The sequence below is a fragment of the Homalodisca vitripennis genome, chromosome X (assembly GCF_021130785.1).
Source record: "Homalodisca vitripennis isolate AUS2020 chromosome X, UT_GWSS_2.1, whole genome shotgun sequence".
Lineage (NCBI taxonomy): Eukaryota > Metazoa > Arthropoda > Insecta > Hemiptera > Cicadellidae > Homalodisca > Homalodisca vitripennis.
Window position 1 is genome coordinate 38,668,379 of NC_060215.1, and position 22,763 is coordinate 38,691,141.

General features: G+C 32.7%; 1 protein-coding gene and 1 long non-coding RNA gene across 3 annotated transcripts in view; one reads left to right on the top strand and one right to left on the bottom strand.

Moving 5' to 3' along the window:
* The window catches only part of LOC124368934 (V-type proton ATPase subunit F), a 31,375-nt gene extending 18,693 nt beyond the window's left edge, over window positions 1–12,682 (top strand). The window contains exons 4-6 of one of the 2 annotated variants that reach the window (XM_046826489.1): window positions 6,015–6,137; window positions 9,241–9,311; window positions 11,992–12,682. In XM_046826489.1, the coding sequence (XP_046682445.1) occupies window positions 6,015–6,137; window positions 9,241–9,267 (150 nt within the window). In that variant the 3' untranslated portion in view covers window positions 9,268–9,311; window positions 11,992–12,682. The remainder of the gene's footprint in view (window positions 1–6,014; window positions 6,138–9,240; window positions 9,312–11,991) is intronic. The other variant, XM_046826488.1, reaches the window with a different exon arrangement.
* On the bottom strand, window positions 9,701–17,158 carry LOC124368935. The gene is made up of 3 exons (XR_006923021.1): window positions 16,782–17,158; window positions 12,805–12,940; window positions 9,701–10,093 (listed from the first exon to the last, which is right to left on the bottom strand). It is a non-coding gene; the product is annotated as an uncharacterized LOC124368935 (long non-coding RNA).
* Between the last annotated feature and the right edge of the window lie 5,605 nt (window positions 17,159–22,763).

Genomic DNA, 22,763 nt, shown 5'->3' on the forward strand with positions numbered 1-22,763 from the left:
GTTATAAATATTGTGGCAATCAATTTCAATTAAGTACAAAGAATTTTAGCGTATTTATAACAATGTTTTTCAAAGGTTTAACAGAACAAATTGACAAATTGATCATCAGTCTGTAGATTATTAACCCTTTGAGCACCAGCCGCTTGATGTTACGACCTACTGAGGAGCATCTAGGTGAAATTGGCTGGTTATTAAAATTATTTTAAAGTGTATTTAGTAAAAATGTATTAAAAATTGTTATTAGTTTAGAAATTTGTCTTAAAAATTTGAGTTTACTGTAAAGTTAGGTAAATAAAGCAAATTATATATAGAACCATTTTTTATTTAGATCTACAGTTAATTATAAGAGTATATACAAAGATACATGCAAATAAAAAACAAAATTGTTAAAAAGTTATTTTCAAAAAGTGCTATTTTAGTCTTTGTTTACAAATTTACTCATTTTCTCAATAAAAGTTCTGTAAGTCTAACATTTTTAGTCCTAGTGCTAACATTTTTATAACTTTACAAAGCGTATAAAACTAAAAGAACCTGCCAATATAAATAAGAAGGAGATAAAATAACTGGACAAATTCATGTAATTTTACTTATAATATAACCAAAAACTATCTATTAGTGTTAAAAAAAAATATACATGTACATTATTTTATTCTTATTGGCACGTGTGCTTGGGCAACATAAAGGATGTACACCTTTTTGGTACATTTTACAAACAAAAACATTTTTTTCCATCTTCCACCTTAACTCGTACTAATTGCATTGCATACATAATAGCTTTATTGCATTTTACCTAGTTAGCGTTCAAGCTTTAGCACTCAAAGGGTTTACATATTCCATTAGATCCTTAAATATTGGCATAGTGAATTTTGTTTGCAGTATAAGAACGATAGTAGCATACCTTTACTTTATATTGTTGAAGAGAAAGAATTGTGATGACCTAGAAAAAAAATTTTATGTTTGGTGGAAAACTCCATATTTAAATATCTTTAACCCAAAAAGGGTTATCATGAATACATTGGTTTCTGCTTGTGAGCATTGATAGATACCACATGGGTCTGGTTTTAATGAAATGTTGCGTTAGGTTTAATTTATCTTGAGGTTATTTTTCGTTGTCTAAAATTAATATTGATCCAAAACTATGGATTTTGCCAAAAGCCTTAGTTTAATCAAAATAGATTTTATTATTTTAATTGATAATTGATGTGGATTTTCATCACATCAGTGTCAACAAACATATGGTTTCAAAGTATTTGTATTATAAAGTTGATACAAAAATAAATTTTAAATTCGAATAAAAATGAAATAATGAAACAGTCTAGGCAGATCTGACAATTTTATCTTGCAATAAGTCGTTTACATAATACACAACATGGTGTTTTTAATATCTCAACTCAAAATTATAGAATCATTACAAATTATAAAAAAAGTGGAGATTATTTTTATGTTGAAAAATATGCCTGCATTAAAAAAATGCCCCTTTTAAATAGTATTTTTTTCTTCTGTATGCAGTGAAAAGAATCCAACTCATCCTTTTTAATGAACTCATAATTGCATAAAATACATATTTTATTTGTTAATCACTTATAAAGTCATGAAATAATATAAAACACAAATGGGACACAAGGAAAACATGATTTTATTATTACATGAATTGATATACGGTTCAAAAAACCTGTAAAAAGATTATGTTGTCACAAATTGCAGTACATTTTAATGTAGTATTTTTAAATGAATAAAAATATTCGAAATTAGAAAGAACATGTTAAGAACATTGCATGTAGTTTTAAAATTACTTTCCAAGTATAATATGAACAGTACAAATAAACTGAAAAAGTAGCAATTAGTTTCCATTTACTTCAGATTTAAGTTGTATCCAGGTCATTCAGATAAATAAAATGTAGAATTAGAGAGGCAGTTGCTACTATGTTTTTTCTTATAAAACCTAATAGTAACAAATAATTCCAATTATTATTAAATAAGAACATTTTATTCATTTCGCTTATTGAAAACATTATGAAACAAGTTTAATCAGCTGTAACCCAATTGAATCTTTGTGTTTACGGAAACTCTACAATATCACAAAATTTAAAAGTTTGGAGTTGATATACTCAACGTTAACTTGAATGGACTCAGTCACAGAGATCTATGAAGGGGTCTTTGTATCTGTTCATTCACCGAAATGATTACAGCAGTTCTTACTGGAGCATATTAAATTGATTTTTGTTAAATTGCTTTTACTACTACACTTAAATTGTTACAGACTAGTGATCAATGCTATGGCAGTAGTGATTCACTAGAAACTTTTTTAAGCTTTTTCGAAACTGTGTACTCTATACATTACTTTTTTGATATTAGACGGGTTGTAGCACATCACTCCATAATACATTCAGTCTAATGTTAAAAAAAGTAAATATACATCAACATTTTAAGATTTAGGTAATTATATGAGTTTATTATTGGTTACCAAAAAATCTTTCAAATTAATTTAAATTTGAATCTGCATGAAGTTCTAATAATCGCTCATTGTGGCTCATATTTATTCATGACAGCATAGAAGTTGCCCCAAACTTTTGAGTGGTTACCTTCTCGTTTTGTGTCACATACCAGAAGTCAATATAGTTATTAATTTTCTAGATATTGCAGATTAAAATTTTCAATTCATTGTACAAATTTCCATTAAGTATTGTCAATTTCCAAATAGATAACAGAAAATAATTTTCGATCATTTCTTGTGAGTACATCATTATAAGAGCTTGTGCTGAATTTTATTTGAAAGATACTTGAGATCCTGAGCATTTATATCTGTATGATTTGAAATTTTCCAAATATATAGATTGGATAAAAATGTTGTACATGTATCAAACTGAATTTTTATTTCCAATATTTAGAAAAAAAATAAAAATAAAGACGTCACAGTATAGAGGCTATTGTCTTAAATCTGATCACATGCATTATTTTGTTCTTTGTACCGCTGAAGTTAAGAAGATTAAGATACTTACAGTTCCATTTCTATCTTGGGGTTAGTTTATTCCTCAGTCTTTGTTTTTGGGAAATGGTGTCATGTACCTCTGCATTGACTTCAAGATCAACTCAGGATCTAAGTAGATGGATAGGAAACACTCCAGGGGCGCACCGGTGGTGGTGGTGGTGGGGGGGGAGGAGAGACGAACAGGTCCTGTCCCCCCCAAAGAGCATTTAATTTCAGAAATCAATCCCCTATTAGTTTATTTTGGACTAAAAATAACATTTATGTTGGAACTTTCAAATCAGTTATAATTAAATATATATAAATTCAATCTTTATAACTTTGTAATTTACGAAATACACAACACTGCACATACAATTCAGTTTAGTACAAAACGCGAAATATTTCGCCGTCATGCAGTAACTACGAAAGTGAGGTTAATTCTTGCGGCTTCTCCCTATAGTCGATAATTTCAGTAACCCAGTGCAAAATATACTTGTACTGACTTAAAATTATATGTTACAGAGTACTCTTAAAATGTTCCAGTTAATTTTACTGCTAAACGAGTCCAAGTACTTTGTACCAGGAATGGCGGTAAACATGTAAAGTATCTGTATCGTAAAAGTAACCTGTACTGGATACTTTTGGTTTGCGATGACTTATACTCTCAGGACGACGTTGATACCTGTTCGTTTGACTCAAAAGTAGTCTGGGAATTTAAGAATTCTCTAGCTGAGCTGGCAACGAATAACGGAGTAGTAACACTCGGTTGGGTGCCAGGTCATATGTGCCTTCATGGAAATGAAAAAGCAGACATCCCCACCAAAACAGGAGCGGAGTCCATAATGGTGGGGCCTGAGCCAGGTTGCGGAATAGCTTTCTCCAACAGCAAAGTTCTTGTCAAAGATTAGGAAAAGAGGATTAGAAACATTAGTTGGAGTAGAGCCTCAGGATTAAGACTATCCAAAATGTTTATGTCTTCTTACGTTAAAGGGTGGACAGCTCTCTTTGATCAGAGTAAGGTGGATATAAGACTGATATTAGGGATGTTGACAGGACATGGCCCCCTAAGGAAACATCTTATGAGGGTGGACCTTAGCCAGACTGACGAATGTAGACTCTGTGGAGAAGAGGATGAATCAGCAGAGCATATGTGGTTAGATTGTCCTGCCATTTTAGAAACTCGGAAAAGATTCCTGGAAGCATATCTCCTCAGCCCCAAGGATATCAGAGAGCAGGAGCTCTCAAATCTGATAGGCTTCTACAAAAGCCTCGGACTTTAAGGACACAAATTTAAGTAAGGGGGGTGCAAAGGTCCTTTTAGGACTAAGCGCCGGGGCAAACCGTCCTTTTCCCTCAGGACAAAAAAAGTATTTTTTGGAGTAGTCCCAATATGATCAGTTGTCACAGTAGTATTTTGCCAAGCTCTGAGCAGTTCTAAACTGTGTTGTGATTTGTTGTCACTATGAGGCAATACCACCCTGAGGAGTGTGTTGATTTTCGTGTTAAAACGAGCAGTTGCCAGTTACGGTAAGTTAACGAAACGTGCTTAATTTAATCTGTGTTAATAATTTAACATTTTTAATAGTGGTTTACCAAATTACATGCTTAATAACTAAGAGCTCCATGACGTGACCAATACTGAATTTTGAGGATCACCCAGTCAAGAATAAAAGTTAAGATAGTATTTTGATAACACCTTTATTCCATACTACTCTAAGATTCTAAAAAAGTACATACTCAATGACAGTACACTTGCATAAATCTTGTATTAAATTTTTATCATTATCAATACACAAGTTTCCGAGTTTTGAACTGTGGGCTAAAGGCGTTTGATGAAATGTGGTAAATAAAAGCTGATAAAAAAGCTCATGAGATGATAAAAAATGCCAGAGTAGCAGCAAGAATTAAGAAGAGGAAGCTGGAACTCTGGAAGAATGAAAATGGCTTTATAGGCCTGGAATTGATAATGTTGTCTGAATAAAGACAATATTTTCTCTTTTGGTTTCATTTCCCGAAAACTTCAAAATTTAAACCTTACATACAGTTTTTTCAAAAAGTGCTTAATTTTCATCACATATCTCTTGCAATCTCCTTTGTTTGATATACTTGAATCTACTCAATAATAACTATTAAAAAAGTATAATTTCAAAAAGTTTTTAATTCTGTTTTTATTCATAACATATTTGTATATATACCTTTTTTAAAAAGTTTTTAGGGTACAAAAACTTAAATTTGAGGTATAAAAGTTAGTCAAGAGTCATAACAACTCGTCAAGAAGTTTGGTTTTCATAGCTATAATAGTTTTTAAATAACTAATGGTCAAATGACAAATTTATGATATACAGTATGACAAATTTAATATTAGGTTAAATGAGACGACAGACTTCCCTTAAAAAAACTTCATACAAACTGAATTTTTTGCAGATTTTAATTATCCCAGTATAAGCATACTGGTAATTGGTGGTAGAGTGATTTTACTGTAAACTTTATACACTCTGACCCTGCACTTTGCCCTTCTTAATAAATAACCATTTTAGGACCTAATATATAAAAAATTTCCAGGGCTCCCTTACTGATCGGGGGTACTTCCATGCCCCCGACTCAACGATGTACTGAATAGCCCCTAGAGAAGATTTCTAGGTACGCCACTGGGACATTAACTTGTGTTTTGATAAAGATAGTAAAGGCGTCTTTGAAATTCCAGTTTTACTTAAACAATGTGTTCATTACTCCTTTCCCATTTTTATCATACTCGTATTTTTTACTGAATCAATATTTGTCTTTAGTTTAGCAATATTGTGGCTCTTGATATAAGCAATGACAGTGGCTTCCCAAATATGTGTCTGTTGGCTTTTTAATGTAATACCAAGTTGTCTTATAACAAAAGAGGTATTGGCCTGTGTTATTAATACTCAGGTAGTGATTGAGGTTCTGTGATCGGTTGCTTACCATGAAAATGGCCAAGTATCGGAATAAGTCATAGAGCTTATCTCCAAAACAGTTACCTATGTAATATTGAACCAATGAATGTTTGTAATCTGTCAAGGTTGCAGAACTGATTCGTCACTGTATCGATGCACATCTGCAGCCTGTCCCAGCAGTACTAGAGATCCCCTCCAAAGATCATCCTTATGATGCCAGCAAGGACTCAATCTTACGCAGAGCTAAGGTAGAACCTTCTTTTTATTTTCAACTATCATAAGATGATGAAAGGTCTAAACTGCAATGTTAAGTTTATCACTGTTGATATATTGTTGTGCATGTCTAATTTAAACCGGTAGTAATAAATATGTTCAACAGAAATCTGCATAGTTTTTACTGAATACAAAACATCACAATGCTAAAAAACCCGACTTTGATTTTTTTTATTGAAAACTTCATTTACAATGTTATGATATTTCTTAGAAGAGGAATATTATTTGTACTACATGACATGGCCCTCGGAAGACCGATTCCAAACTGGATTAAAATTAAATTTGAGTATCATGTGCTTCTAGAAATAAATGCCATTTATCTGTGATGTCAGTAAACAATTAGCTGTGCATTTTTAGTGTTCCGTCTTGTTTTGAATAATGTTATTTCATAATCCCACTACTGAAGTAACTAATTTTGATTAAAAATTACAATCAGTCAGTAGTAATAATAGTGATTATGTAATATTAATGTAATAATGATTCTGTGACATAGCATATGTTGCTATAGAGAACATTTAACAAATTTATCCAGCAGCCGTTGTGGCTATAACCGGACAAACAAATTGAGCATAATTGTTCTTGAGCTTATTCAAGATCTACATTAATTAGTATAATATGTAACTGTAACAACATTTCCAACAATATTGATCTGAAAGGATACCAGGATTTCTGACATTTGATATTACTAAATGTTCAAGAATAGAACACAATAAAGATGTTAAATGTCCAAAATCCTGATATATTTTCAAATCTACCATTGACAATAATAAATTTTAATTAGTGTTGATCTTGTGTATTATTCTTTGTTCTTTTTTTTAATGTAACAAGTTTTGGTGTTAACATTTAAATATTCGTTCTGTTGACGTTAGATACAATTTTTATTAATTTCTTAGAAAACGTAAACAACTTATCGTTTACGAGCATTCAATGTTTATGCTCGAATACCATATGTAAAACTATAAATTAATAGCGTCTTCTATATTTACCTATATTTGTTTTTTTTTTTTTATGCCATGTTTTTGTCTATAGTTTTATTGCAGGGGTGGCCCAAGATAGAAATTTAATCCATGCCAGACTTTATTTCTACGATTAACGTTGCAAAAGTTACGTGATGAGATTTCAATATCTATTTGAGATATTTTATTTCATTGGAAACATCTAGATGTCATTTTGGATGGGGCAAAAGCCTTGTTTAATGGTTAAATTTATCATAGAAGTGGAGATAATACAGTGATTGGAAATGAGTTAATTGCCATTACTGAGTCGTCTCAGAGGAACTCAAAATGAGTCACTGGCCAGTAGAAGGATTATTCTTTATTTTTTAGAATGTATATTTTAACATTTTTAATAAATATCCACTTCGTAACGACCACATCTCCAAACTTACAACTATACTTAGTTTTAGAACTTATCATAACTGGAAAGTGAAGAAAGAGTTCATACAGTACAGATGCACAGCAGAGTTTTAGTTAAAGCCAAACACATTACCCAGATACTTGACAGAAACAAAATAGTTTCTTTAACCATTGTATGCACTCAACATGATGCAGGTAGCAATGTGGACTAACAAACATATTTACATTCCCCAATCTTATACAAAGTAGGAGTATGCTACCACACGTGTCACGTAAAAGTCAATGAAGGTATATGCAAAATTTCAAATATATAAGATATAAGTTCATTCTTAAGATATCCAGTGAACAGACAGAAAGAAAAGTAGAAAACACAGAAAGCCAGAAAAAGGCACAAAAACCAGCTTAAACAAGCAAATGTATTAACAAATCAGGCAATAAATAATGTCATTTTTAAATTGATGCCTAATTTCATCTCTAGAGAAATTCTATTGAGTTGTCAAAGTTTGAAAAGAAACTAGTTTTTAATCAAATAAGTTAAAATAAGAGTCCTAATTATTACTGTTTAACTCCTTGGCTGCCATGTCACGTCAGCGGCATCACTGGAGTGACCAGACTTTAGCTCGATCCTAAGGTCATCGGTAGGAGGTAGCTAATAGAAACTTATTACTTCTAAATCGGTATAGAGAGATATTTGTTCTTAAAATTGAATATTCAGAAAATGTTCAATTTTATTTCATGCCAAAGCTATAAGTAGAATTATACTACTATCAGAGAGTGTTATTAAGGATCCGGGTAGGGCCTTCTTAAAATCATGTTGTAATCCACCAGTTTGTGTGATAAATACCTCTTGATAAAAAAGTCCTAGAGAGTTGAAACTTGGTACATCTTGGGGTCTTGGTACTCTATTGATTTTGGGGTCAAAAGGTGAAGTGCTATTCGTCTGTCCATGTGATAAGCTTTTTGTTATGTTCTGTTAGATCCTTCAATACTCCGTTGTATTGGTTTGTTATTTCGAAACGTTTATAGAGGAAGACCTCACGGCCGCCTATATATGTCATTGCAATTACTCAGTATAGGTAGTTTTATTTTATTTCTCTAATTTTGAATTCACTTATCTTTGAAATTTTGGACAGGGAAGCGAGCAGGAAGGAAGCGAGGCGGTTGCAATTAACAACCAGTTGAGTTGTGTTTTCAGTTCTCAGAAGAATTGGAGACAAAAGTATTGCCTATAATAGTGCAGAAGCTTTTCAAAATCCATTATATTAATGACAATGTGGAAAGATATTACACCTGGTTGTGTATGTAATTTTAAGGTGAAATCTATCTTTGTAGCATATTTTTATTATTCCTTATGATTTGGCACCCTTCCCTAAATGGTGCCCCATGCGGCTGCATGGGTTGCACGGGCCTAGAGCTGTCTTTGGTTTTATGCTTCGCTATTGGACTGTGTAATACTAAGATATTTTAGCATATTTGTTTTATGTGGAATTATAAAATTTGAATAGAAAATGGTAATTTACTGAATTTCCTATGGTTATTTTTAAAGCAATTTATTTGTAATTTATATAATTATTCATAACCCATATTGTAGGGCCTACTGGTAGAATTTATTAGGTTCATTTTTTTCTATTGTAGTATAAATAAATAAATTAAGTGTTCTATAATTTAATAATAGCATAATGTCACTAGTGTTCTTTTATTAAACTGGTGATTCCTTGTGTAGAATATCAACATGGATGATATGGAATGAAGGAACCAAATCATCTTCTATCTCTCTCTCTCTCTCTAGTACATGTAATTATAGCAGAGTGCTATTTTTGAGTGAAACTATAGTTAGTTTGGTACTGTAACTATAGTTTGTGACCTGCATGATAAATGCTTATTATGAAGGATTCTCATAATCAATTGCTTGTTGGCCAACATATTTCCTTAAGCAATGGACTTTTATTTCTTTGGCAAGCGTGTAATAATGCCAGTAAATCAGTTAATATGACATTTTTCATTTATGTTTTGATTTTAAATTATTTTTATTGTATTTGAGTTAACTTGGTACGGATTTGTGGCTTACTTACTAAATCCCTGCTAGCTGACCATTTTACATGATTATATTTTCCATACCAAGAAAATAATATTTTATCATGTAACATATAGTTAACTTTCATTGAATTAATACTCATTATGCATTATTAAAAATTAAGTTTTTTATTGTATTTTCTATTACACATACATAAAATACTTTTTTTGCCTTTTTGTTTTCTTTTTAGTAAAAACTAAGAATCTTTAGGGTAAGAGAAGTATTCATGTTGGTTACTGAAGAATAGATATATCTAAGGAGATGTTGGAGCTGGCCTTTAGTGTCAGAAGGCCTGAGGGCAAGCAATCTGACCTATAACTGTTTACTGTTTGTGCAGCAATCTCTTTCTTCAATGTGGCAGTAGTTAGAACTTACAAAATCCATGGATGGAATACAATTAAATACTCTCCTTTTCTTGCACTCAACCATTAATTCTTATCTGTTTGAGGTACAAAGGAAGTTAATGGCTGAAATGCACTCGAATTACCACCTTCCCATTACCCTAAAAACAATAAAGTTATCATTTAAAAATAAATATTGATGATGACTTGATTTATTTAACACAATTTAAGTTTATGATGAAAATATTCACTTTCCCTGATGAAACAAAGAGTTCATTTACATATTTACAATCTTATGGCAGTACACACTGATGCCTTAGAAGAATTTGACATTCTGGACATGTTTAACCCTTTGAAATTGGCATCAAATTCATATTATTGTCCTTTTATATCTACAGGCCTCATCGGTGGCCATAGGATATTCTCTACCTCAGGTCGGTCAGGTCATTGATCTACGACAACGTCCTGTCTCTCAGCTCGGCGAGCCACACCTAGTGGCTCTCACTGTTTTGCTATTCTGCTCGCCAGGCCACTAAGTGTGCCCCACTATCATGCAAAGTTATTAAATTCCATCCTTATACAGTTATGGCTGAAAAGTGCTGCAACCTCTCGGCCAAGTAACTAAATTAATATTTCTCTATTTGCAGCACATACCATAGTACACATCGTACAGAATTATTTATTATCCGATTGTTTGTGTCACTGTAGCTGCTATATTGTATTCTATCTACTTATTAAAATACTAGAAGTACTGCATGTAAAAAGAAGGTCACACTATTACTTAAATTGCATACTACTTTGTTCGTTATTTAAAACTCAGTAATTTAAGGAGCCGAAGGTCCATTACTGTTATTTTAATCCAAGTAAAAGTGATATCTATGGTTACGCAAGCCCTGCATGATAACGCAGAACACCGCTGGCCACTGCGTGGCCCAGCCAGCTGAGAGTGCAACCACGTGAGACTAAATCCGAGCTGAGCAAAAAATAGGTATTGGCCACATTTGTGGCCTCCCGATCACAAAGGGTTAAGGTATATCAAGGCATTTAAATCAATTAATTTCTCCAATTTTATAACAATAAACACAGTAACTTAGGAAGTTTTTATGTTTCACTTATACTTCTAGTGCTGTGACACAATTGACCTTCACAAGTATTACCATATTAAATTGATGTTGCTTGTGAATTAGAGACGATCATGTATCTACGCATATGTTGCATGGCAATACAAAATAATGTAATAGTGTTTAACACAGTGTGAACTTTGCCTTCTTACTGGTGAAGTATTGCCATGGAAACAACAATATTCAGTTTTTACAACAGGTTTAATAAAACAACTGTTTTAACCTCAAAGATTACTTTTGTTTTGGTCTGAATTAGACTTTTTTACATTAAACAACGAAACACTTGTGATTAAGATAGTATACACACCTTTAAAGAAATAGGAATTTATCCTTTTTTCACCAAACAAACTTTATTATGATTACTTGAAATTATTGACTCAATATTATTAATACCTACATTAATCTACTTCTTGTAATAAAGTACCCCATTTTTACAATATAAGACACTTAGTATAGCCTAAAGGCATTTAGTTTTGATAAAAACATAATATTATAACCTAATAATGTATCCATTATTGTGAAAACTGCAACTCAAAGTTTGGAGTGCTATGAAAAGATTGTGTCAGTAAGTGAAAATGTTGTAAAATATTTTTAAAAAATTTTCAAAATAATTAAACTTGCCAAATTTAATTTTTTTTGGTAATTGTTAAAATTTTGTGCACTAAAACTAGAACACACAATCTCCACTCCAATATTACAAGAAGTACTAAAGCAGTGCTCAGGACTGTTGAGTCAAATTAACTATCTGAAATAGTGTGAAAAAGAAGGCCACCAGGTGTTAAGTTATAAAATAATTAAGTTATTAAGTAAGCATGAAAATTCTACATTTAATAGAAATGTACGAGTTCTAACATTTATTTCGTTGCAAGGCATAGGTCAGGTGCCTGCAACTTGAGTGTTATTGTACATTATTGTGAATGTTTTCTGATCTGTTGCAGGGAATGTTCAATCCTGAAGATATGCACTAAAAGTGCACTACCCAGCTATTGGTTGTGGGAATCAGTTCACTGCTTGGAGAAAAGTTGATTGTATCATTGGTATTGTGCTTAGTTACATTGATGAAATTTGAGGTTTTAGAAAAATGTTTGAGAAGAGATAATTAAAACCAGTCAATAGTTATAAAAGTGTTATACTGTACATAATATATACATAATTTGTTACCAAATTTATGAAAGCATGTATGATTATTTGACTTATTGATCATTATCATTGGTTTGTATGTTTTAGTACAGTATTATTGTAACCTGTTACTTTTTATTCAGTATTGACATAATATCATTCTTTAACTAGTTTTTAGTAAAATTTAATGTTTAAACTGAGCAATATTTTTATTATTTATAAATTTTTGTAGCTGTAAATATATACTTTTGTTTATTTTGTTTTTATTTGGAAATCTATGTATTAAATAAAAGAAAACTAGAGAGTTATTTGTTATATTTTAAATATGAGTGCATTGTTTGATACAAACTAATGTTTTGATACATAATTTTACTGCTTTTAAAAATGGTTTGTTAACATATCTGTTATATATTTTTTGTGTAGAAGTCATTACATTTGTATTTACTTGATCATTCCAATTTGGTATTAAGTTGTACAAATTAAAATTAAATTCTCATAATAAAAAAACTATTTTCTTATTTCATTTTGAGCCAACTGTATGAAGATAGATCCTGGAGTTTTCTGTTGGTAAGTCCATATTATGAAAGAAGATTGCATCTATAAACTGCATACACATACACACATGCACCTACCTGAGAAATAGTTTTTATCTCAGGTCACTGACTTCAAGGTGTAGAAATATATAATCAGACAGAGCTGGCATGAACGATCCTGGTGCTCCAAATAAGAACTATTTTCACTGGCCCCTTTTCACTGTTCGGTAACAGTCTGGATAAAAATAACCAAATTAGTAGTGTAAATTCTTTATTTTCACTTATTCAAAACTTTAACACTATCCCCTTCCGTATACTCCTCTCCACGTTCCTTACACTCTATACAAGTTTTGACTGGTAAAAATAATGTTTGAAGTCCTCTTCTGAGAGCGTATTCATGGTATCCATAGTTTTTTCTTTCATGATTTTAACTGCCATAAATCTTGTTACTTTCATTTATGGGAGGAGAAAAAAGTTAAAGGAACCTCTGCCTGGTGAGTAGTGTACATTTTCCGATATAGTGATACCAAGCTTATCCAAGACTTGACAACGAATGAACTGTGGGCTGGATCATTGTGCTATAAAGGTTAAGTTAATTAAAAAAAATTAAAGTTACAGCTCTTGTCAATAACCTCCCGAAAACAGAAAAAATAGAACAACAATTTTACACTCAACAAAGAATTATAGACATTTCAAATTGGAAAACTGGGCAATTTTGTTATAAGGCTCACATAAAAACGCTGAAGATGGCAGTGTGAATTTTCTTAAGTATCTATATACATAAGTTGTAGGTAGCTTCAGAAGGTGATGTGTTTTGTATCAATTTATGGTTTAAAGAAATTGAAATTTTTAATAAAATACAATTAAAAAACTTATATATTAAAAAAAATAAAACATTATTTAAATAAACCATTTTTTACAAATAGAAAATATGTCATTCCCTCCTTACATCCTTCATACTATACATTTTGTAAACAATTGTATCCTTTTCTTCAACTAGTTTTCTTTAGGCATGATTATAATTTGCTTATCAATATCACTTAAATGCCTATGGAATGATAAACAAAATTTTCTCTTTTTTCTGCCATAAATACACATGTATTAAAGAGATGTATTTAACAATTTTTATTTAAAATTTGAAAACCATTCCCATATAAAACACTGATTGCACCATTGTAAAGCACTCAAAAACATATATGTGACATTCATTCATCACCTTTTTTTTGTGAGGACTTCCCTTTTGGTGGACTTGCGCTAATTAATATTAAACTTGCACTAAATAATATTAATTTGTTGCTTTTTCAAAACGCTAAGCACTTTTCTGATGAGCAAAAGATATGCTGTTTGACACGAATTAAGGTCACGGTCAACAAAGGGCCGGCTAGAGAGAATTAAGGTTGCAGGTATCATGTGACGCTGCGATGTAGTATTTGACCTTGAGACCCATGCTGCTTAGTCCAGAGATTTAGTAGTCACAAATTACATGATAGATAGACCCTACCTCTGGTTTTCTGCCAACAGCTTATGTGTTAATGAAGGGAGAACAGAACACACTGTCTTTAGCTTAAACAATAACTGTGAAAACAAGTCTGTCAACCTGCTAGGAATTTATCTTGACACCAAGCTCAATTGGAGAACCCATACGGCCTCTGTTTGTATTTATTTATCTAGAGTTATTTTTTTGTTAAAAAAACTAAAACTTTCTATTAGCTCTTGTTTAGTAGTTAATACTTACTTTGTACTCTTTCACTCCAACCTACAATATGGTACCCTTTTATTGAGGGGAATTTTGGTGGTGCTAAGGAGGCATTTCTGTGCCAAAAGAAAGCTTTACGCACTATTTTTTAATAAGAATGACACAGAAACCTGCAAACCAATTTTTTAGAAAGTGGTCTACTCACTCAACCTTGAATTTTTATTTTACAAAGCTTACTTACTGTATGTTAAAGAAGAAGTGCTCAATATGAAAAGTCTTAACTCACTACTACCACACCAGACAGAGACCTGATTGATCTGAAACATGTTAGGCTGACTAGAACTCGGAATTCTTATCTATTGGTATAAAACTTTTCAACAAGTTACTACTTAGAGCAAGGGATATCACTATTAATCACTTCAAAAATGTTATTGTAAAATTGCTTAAACAGAAAGATTTTTACTCTGTGTGAAAGAGATGTTGTCTGGAGGCATTGATAGTAATTTATTTATCTAACCTTTTGACTTGAACTGTTGACCTTATGTATTTAATTTGTATATTTGTTAGTGTAGGGCCTTATTTTAATGTTTTATGTTAAATAACTCTCTGACTTTGTCAGAACATTACTTTGTAAGTAGACTAAAAAATATTTTTGATTTTAGTTGAATATATTGGTTATTAAATATGTTCAGGTGGAGGTAATTTTTTTTTTTTTTGGAGGTAAAATCAATAATTTTCATGAAAGTTATTAAAATAAAATATAATAATAATGCAGTGATAACAGTAAAATAAAGCATTAATGCAGTGTAATTCTCTATACTCAACTTCAAAATCTACAAAATGATATAATTTAAAACTAAATTCAGAAGGTACAACATTTATTTAGTTAAAAATAGATTTAACTTTCAATGGTTAATTGTGGACTAAAATTCTGAAATAAAACATAGTGATCAACTGTAATAATCTGTATATTATTAATTTTTAAATAAATATTTTAAAATACATGCCACAATCTCGGTTTATAGTTGAAACCAATTTGCTGATGCAGTTCTCAAACTAAACCTTTATCTTATAATATGTACTTACAGCATAAAACAATCTGTCATATTCTTTGATGACGTGTTTCGCACAATTATAACATTGTCAAATGCACACTCAAGTAGATTAAAACACAATGTAGGCCTACACACACTTACACATAACACAAAATAAATAAATTAAAAGTTCATCTAGATTAAAAATATGGAGAAAAACATGACGTCTGAGTTGAATGTTGTGCACAGACCGGTTGGTTTGTTAGCACATGTCTCTGGTCAAGGTAATTTCCTCATTATCTGTAACATCTTGCTTGAGTTGAACGCTTTGTTTGCTATTTTGAAGGTCTGTCATAAATAGGATGGTCGTGGCACTGATTCTTTCATTAAAAATATTTTCTCACTTGTATAATGGCCTTCATATATTTCTATGTCTTTTAATCTATTTAATATTTGTCCTTTATGGCATTGATTTAATATTTCCATATTATCTGTATAAGAAAGGTTGTAATTATTCAGGTGCTCAATGAATTTAAACTGTCTGTAAGTTTTATTAAGGCCTGAAATGTGCTCTTTAAAGCGGGTTTTAAATATTCTTCCTGTTTGACCTATGTAAAAACAGTTCAGTTAAATCTATAAACACCTGAACTAGAATAAATATCTGGTTTTTCAATTGTCAGTTTAATTCTGTTCTGCATTCTTAGCGGTCGGTTCGGAGCGAGATGCACCAGGTAACGAGGAAGATACCTTGAACAGAAACATTGATGATGTTCAGATGTGTCGGGTTAATTATTTGCCTCATGTTGGTGATGCCATGTGTTGAAGCTCAAGTTAGAATATATTGGAAGCCCCATGTTGTTGTGTAATGTGTAGAAACTCTGAATAAGGGTGGTGGTAATAACAACCCCACGGAGGTCAATGTTATGTATTGTCACACGTTGATTGTATCATGTGAAGATATTCAGATGCGTGATTAAATTTAACTGACCAAATTTGCTAAATTTATAACATTTAGTTTACTTTTGAAATATCCATGTGGTCTTGTGTAGGTGGTCGTGTACGTGATTAAAGCATGTGTCAATCAATATAGGCCTAGCCCAGTCTCAAAATCTAGCATACTCACCATCATCAATATATACTTCAGTTAAAAAAAAAACTTTCCGCACTTTAGTTTATGTCAAATTTATTCACACAAAAATCATAACCACATGTAATTCGAACACATCAGTTTTGAACATTTTCCCAAAGTTACCATTTATCACTAATGGGGACACAAGATGGCTGACTGTGTAGTTTACCTGTATTTTGGTGCTTAATAATCTTTAATTTAAACATAATCTACTTACATTATAATATCAAAGTTGTGCTCATTTCACTTTTGGATACTGTGAGTATACTGTGAACAGATAATTTTTAGCAGGGCACTGCACTTTCACTACTCAACCACCTGAGGTATAGAGCAGGTATAAGGATTATTTATAACCTGTCTTATCAAGTCAAGATCAACTGATAACCACTCTGCCTTCAACAGATTACATATACAATGACACTGACTGATTTCTGCTTTTGTTTGTAAATAGAGAGCTCTTCAATAAAAATCTATAATTATAATTCATAAGCACTCAGTTTAATTTGGAAATATTTTAATAAAAATAAAAAACTTATTGACAAAATATTTTGCTTATGTACAGTGGTGAATTTAGTAGCTACTGACATGAGAAATACAGAGATTATATAAATAAAATTTTAATTTTTAAGGCTGATTTATAAGTGCTATTATTAGATTGAATAAAAAAAAAAACTAACCAACTATAACTATAAACAAATTATACAACATTATCCAAAGTTAACAACCCCTTCAACTTACAGATGCAATAATAGCTCACCTAAGTACTGCATACTGCCTATATCTGACAATGACAGGAGAAGAAAATGAACTGACATCAGTAGATATAATATTCTTTGACAATCTCCCTCTACAAGAGCATTATTTTTAACCTTAAGAAAACAAATCCATTTGTAAAAATGTCAAAATATCCCTGTGGAGTCCTGTACCATAGGCGTCAAACATAAAGGTATTTTTTGCAATGGAACTTGTAAACAATGGTTCCACGCAAATTGCGTCAATTTGTCTAGTAAGGAATTCAGAAATTTAGCCAAGACATCAGCTACCAACTGGATGTGCAAAAGCTGCATTAATCCCACAAACTTGCGGTCCTAAAAATACTAAGCTGGCTAATGGTCAGCTCTCAATACAAGAAGAAAATAAAATATGTCTAATTCATCATTACAAGAACTCGAGCAAGGCATAATGGAACTCAATCCAAGGAAATACTGAGGACAGTCTAATTATTGCTGCCAAAATAGGGTCTACTTTATTGGAAGAGAACAAAACCCTAAAAGTAGATAAAAGTAAACTTTCATGTAAATTAGCTAGTTTGGAAACCAAACTTGAAGAACTAGAAAGAAATGAAGAAAAATACTTGTTAGCAATGGAAAACCTACAACAAAGCAATGCCCACTTGGAATCTCAAGCAATCAAAGAAAAAGAACGGTCTACTAGATATACAGCGTATTTTCGAAGAACATGACAGGAAACAAGCAGAGCTTATCGATAAATGTGAAGCAAAAATCAATGAACAGAAAAAGAGATTCTATCTTTGAAAAGAATACTGTCAAAGGGAAAATATTCTAACCAAAAAGAGGAAAAATCTTTGAACAATGTTGAGACACAAACAGAACATGAGCACTACTCAACACAATCCAATTTCTACATCTCTAGTAGCAGAAATAGGATTTTTAAAGAAAAGCCATAATTTGCTTGAAGAAAAAATACAACTTTTGGAATTAAACCTGAAAAATCTCACTAATAAAGAAAATGGAAAAGTGGTCGAGAAATGGTGGGAAAGCTAAAGAAGTGATCCAAACTCCGGCTTCAAAAATAAAAAAAACACCCACTCATAGCTACATGTCCTACAACAAACCATGTCTAGGTAAACCACTATATACAAGAAAGGCGAAAATAAATTTAGTGTCTCCCTACAATTGAAGAAATTGAAAACCTTAAATCAAATATAGAAACACATCATATGTAAATAATGTCAGGAAATCTCCGCACCATAGTGCTCTGCCCTGCAAACCCACTCTAAAACCCCCTCAAGATGCAAAAAATACGAAAGGATGGTGAGACAATAGAGCAATTTTATTTTAACCCATTTTCAATACTACCAGGGAAAAATAGAAGAAATGAATAATCACAGAACCTACTCAACTCAGCCAGGAGATAATACATTCCTAGCAGCCTCACCAAACAGTCAAATAAATAGCCAACAACCCCCCAGCACCCCTTTTTTAGGGAATGCCACACAGTGAACAAACAGAAGACATAAGGCCAGGAGGTCTACACTTGACTACTTTCGAAATCATTTATATAGGAAAAGAAGATGATAAGATTGGAAGAAAAAAAAAACCGAAGGAAAATCTAAAAAAGGTAGCAAATTTGTAATCTACCATCAAAACATTGACAGAGTTCGAAATAAAATTGACACACTAAACCACTTCCTACACTTTTCAAAACCTGACATACTTGTACTTACTGAGCCATGGCCTCAGTGCTGATTTATTGAAAAATGTACGATTAATTAGCTATGTACTTATTGCAGAATATAGTAGGGAATTGCACCAAAAAGGTGGTGTTGCAATATTCAAGAGAGTTAATCTGGACAATGAGGTGGAAAGTGTAAATCTTGATAGCAAAAGCATTGAACTTGTTTGTGAGATGACCGCTGTTAAAATCAATATAAACAAAAAAAAATCATGTTTACATTTCTGGGTGTATACCGACCACCAAGAAGCCCACTGGATCATGCTCTTGAATTACTAAACTCGTCACTAGAAGAACTCCCCATAAACAATTCTGCAATTTGCATTGTTGGTGATCTCAATATTGACTGGCTCAGCACACTGATGGAAAGAGAAAACAATAAATTAAACAACCTCCTATCTGAGTATAACCTGACTCGATGCCTCCTACCTGCTACCAGGGATAACCCTACAAGTGCTACATCAATTGATGTTTTTTGCACCAACTTGGCACCACATAGCTTCAATTTTCGAAATCATTGAAAACGGGCTCTCAGACCACACCGGACAACTTTTTACTTCATGGATTTCCCCTCCACATCAAGTAAACAATCTTCATCAAATGGAAGACGTCTCAGTCCCAGATAACATCTCTCAAATTTAAATGGGCTTCTTGAAATTCAATCATGGGATCGGGTATACAACTCTCCAAGTGCAGAGGATGCCTACTCAAACTTCATTGGAACTCTGACTACAGCATTAGACATTACATGCCCTCATACAACATCAAGAAACAGATCCAGGAACCGAACTCAAGAATTTAACAACCCTGAAGTAAACATACTGCGGATGTCTTTCATCCAAGCCCACGAGCGCTACTTAGCCAGTGGACAAATTGAGGCTAAAGAGGATGCTGCCCAGAAGAAGAAATCCTACGACTTAAAACTAAAAAGTCTTAGAAGGGAAACAAACTCCAACTTCATCGCCGAAGCAAGCAACAAGAGCAAAGCAGTCTGGAGCGTCATTAATAGCGAAAGAGAGCACCAAAGAGGGAAGCTTCAGAATCCACGTGGAAATTAAAAAATACTGATGATGACACCTACCTAGACGACATTTTTACCATAGCTGAACATTTTAATAATACCTATTTTACACAATTGCAGAAGTAACTCTCGGTCATAACAATGCTCCTAGTGCCAAAGACGTTAACTTATGTTCAAACTTCACAGGAACAACAGGACTTAACATGTTCAATCTTACATCTAATGAGGAAAGTATTCAACACTATAAATTCTCTAAAAATCCTCTTCCTCCTCAGCTATTGATGACATTTCTTCAAAAATACTGAAGTATTGCAGCTCTGTAACCTGCCAACCCTTAACGGATGTAATCAACAAGTCTCTGACTCAGGGATTATTTCCCTCAAATTAAAAATGTCAAAGTATATCCACTGCATAAGCAAGGGAGTAAGCCATGACATCAAGAAACTATAGACCAATCTCCCTTGTGCCCACTGTATCAAAAGTTTTGGAAAAAATAGTTCTCTCGAGACTGTTAGAAGCACCTTCAGCGTTAACAATCTGCTGCCAAAAGGACACATGGGTTCATCCCGGGCAAATCGACTATCACCGCCCTTGCTGAGCTCATTGAGTGTATTAATTGATAATATTGAGTCTGAAAATACTGTAACAACTGTTTTTTCTCGATATGAGTAAAGCATTTGACTCACTGTCTCATAAGCTTATTTTATATACAAAATCAGAACCTTGGGTGTCAGCGGTATAGCCCTGAAATGGTTTCGAAAGCTACCTCTCTGGGCGACAGCAAGTAGTTGAGCTGAAACACACAGCTAAGGGCTTGACGAAGGCTCTTCATTCACTTCCACAGTATGTTAGAAGAGGAGTTCCGCAAGGATCTGTGTTGGGACCCGTCCTATTCATTTTATTCACTAGTGATCTAGGTAAAACACTCGAGGCTTTTAGTCATCCTGTATCAATACGCAGATGACACAGCTCTTATCACCAGCAGTTCAACAGCGGAGTCACTAGAAATCAACACGTATATATCTGTTAGCATGGCCCAACAATATTGCCTAAATAACGACCTTGTTTTCAACCCATCCAAAACAAAACTCCTTGCACTAGGCAGACATAAAGACCACATATCAGGCCACCAGATCTAGAAAAAGTGGATGAGCTTAAACATTTAGGTATGATATATAAGACCAAAATCTTACATGGAGTTGCCACATTGATTACCTTAGCTCAAAGCTCAGCTCTGCTCTCTTTGCTCTCAAAAGGGTAAAAGCTACGGGCACAAACATCTGCTCTAAAAATAGCCTACCACTCTCTCTTTGAGAGCCATCTTTGGTATGGAATCATCCTTTGGGGGAGTTCTTCAAATGGTAATCTCCAGAGGGTACTAATCTTGCAGAAGCGGGCCATAAGAATCATGGCCGACCTCTCTTCCCGAGACAGCTGCAGAGAATCTTTTACTGAACTCGACATTCTCACTGTGACTTCAATTTACATCATCGAAGTCATCATATATGCTTCCAAGCAAAACTTCCCGAGAAACAGTGAGGTGCACAACTACTACACTAGACAGGCTCAAGCTCACCGTCTACCAGCTCATAGAACAACGCTCTTCACCAAAAAACCATCATTTGCTGGAACCAAGCTTCTGAATTCCCTTCCTGATGCCATCAAGACCGGCAACGCTAAAACTCTAAAAAGAAGACTACACAAGTGGCTGGTGAAGAACTCTATCTACAGTCTCGATGAGTTTTATGACATTCTCAACTCCTGACTTGTAATGTTTTTGTTGTTAATTTTTGTTCCTTTCCTTTCAATGTTATGTTTCATAAACTTATTATTTTTTATTATTGATTGACAACTATTCTGTTCTGTTCTTGATGATCATGAATAAAGCTTTCTGTATTCTGTATTCTGTATTCTAATTAGAATTCACATATTAATATCTGTACACAGTTTGTAACTTTAAATCACTAATTCACAAATTTGAATATATGATTAAATTCAACTAAAACGTGTTTTTTACAAGAAGAGTGAGACATGTCTTTCCACTACAATGTCCTAGCTAAGAAAAAGGAAAAGCTAACGCTCGTAGTGATGGGGTTGACAAGACCGGAAGTCGTGAGTATAGCCTCTGACCCAAACTACTACTTTTGAATTTTATTTTTTGTTAATACCGCTTATAAATTATGAATTTCTTTAGTAGCTTTTACAATTAAATAATTCTAATTTAGTCAAATGTAAAGCTGACATCTTTTCTTTATTAATTATTTATATCTTACATAAAATTAGGTGTTTGTCATGGACAATTGTATTTCCGCTTACCAATCTTGCTGCGAAATATTTGAAAATTGAATTTGAATTGAACTGACCTGTTACAACATGTATGTGAACAAACCAACCAGTCCTTACATGAGGCTCAACTCAGACATATTGTCAACTGTTTTAACCTTGATGACACACTTAGGCAACATTTTAATTAATTTACTTTGTGTTTGTGTGTGTAGGTCTACACTGTGTATTTTATCTACTTGAGCATGCGTTTTCCAATGCTGTAATCGTGCGAAACACGTTGCAGAGAATATAACAGATTGTTTCATATTGTGAGTACATAATATAGGATTTATACCAGCAATCCCAGAACAAGATTGAAACAAAAAAGTTTATGAAATAAATCACATGCAATGCTGATAAACTTTATAGAACCGGAGC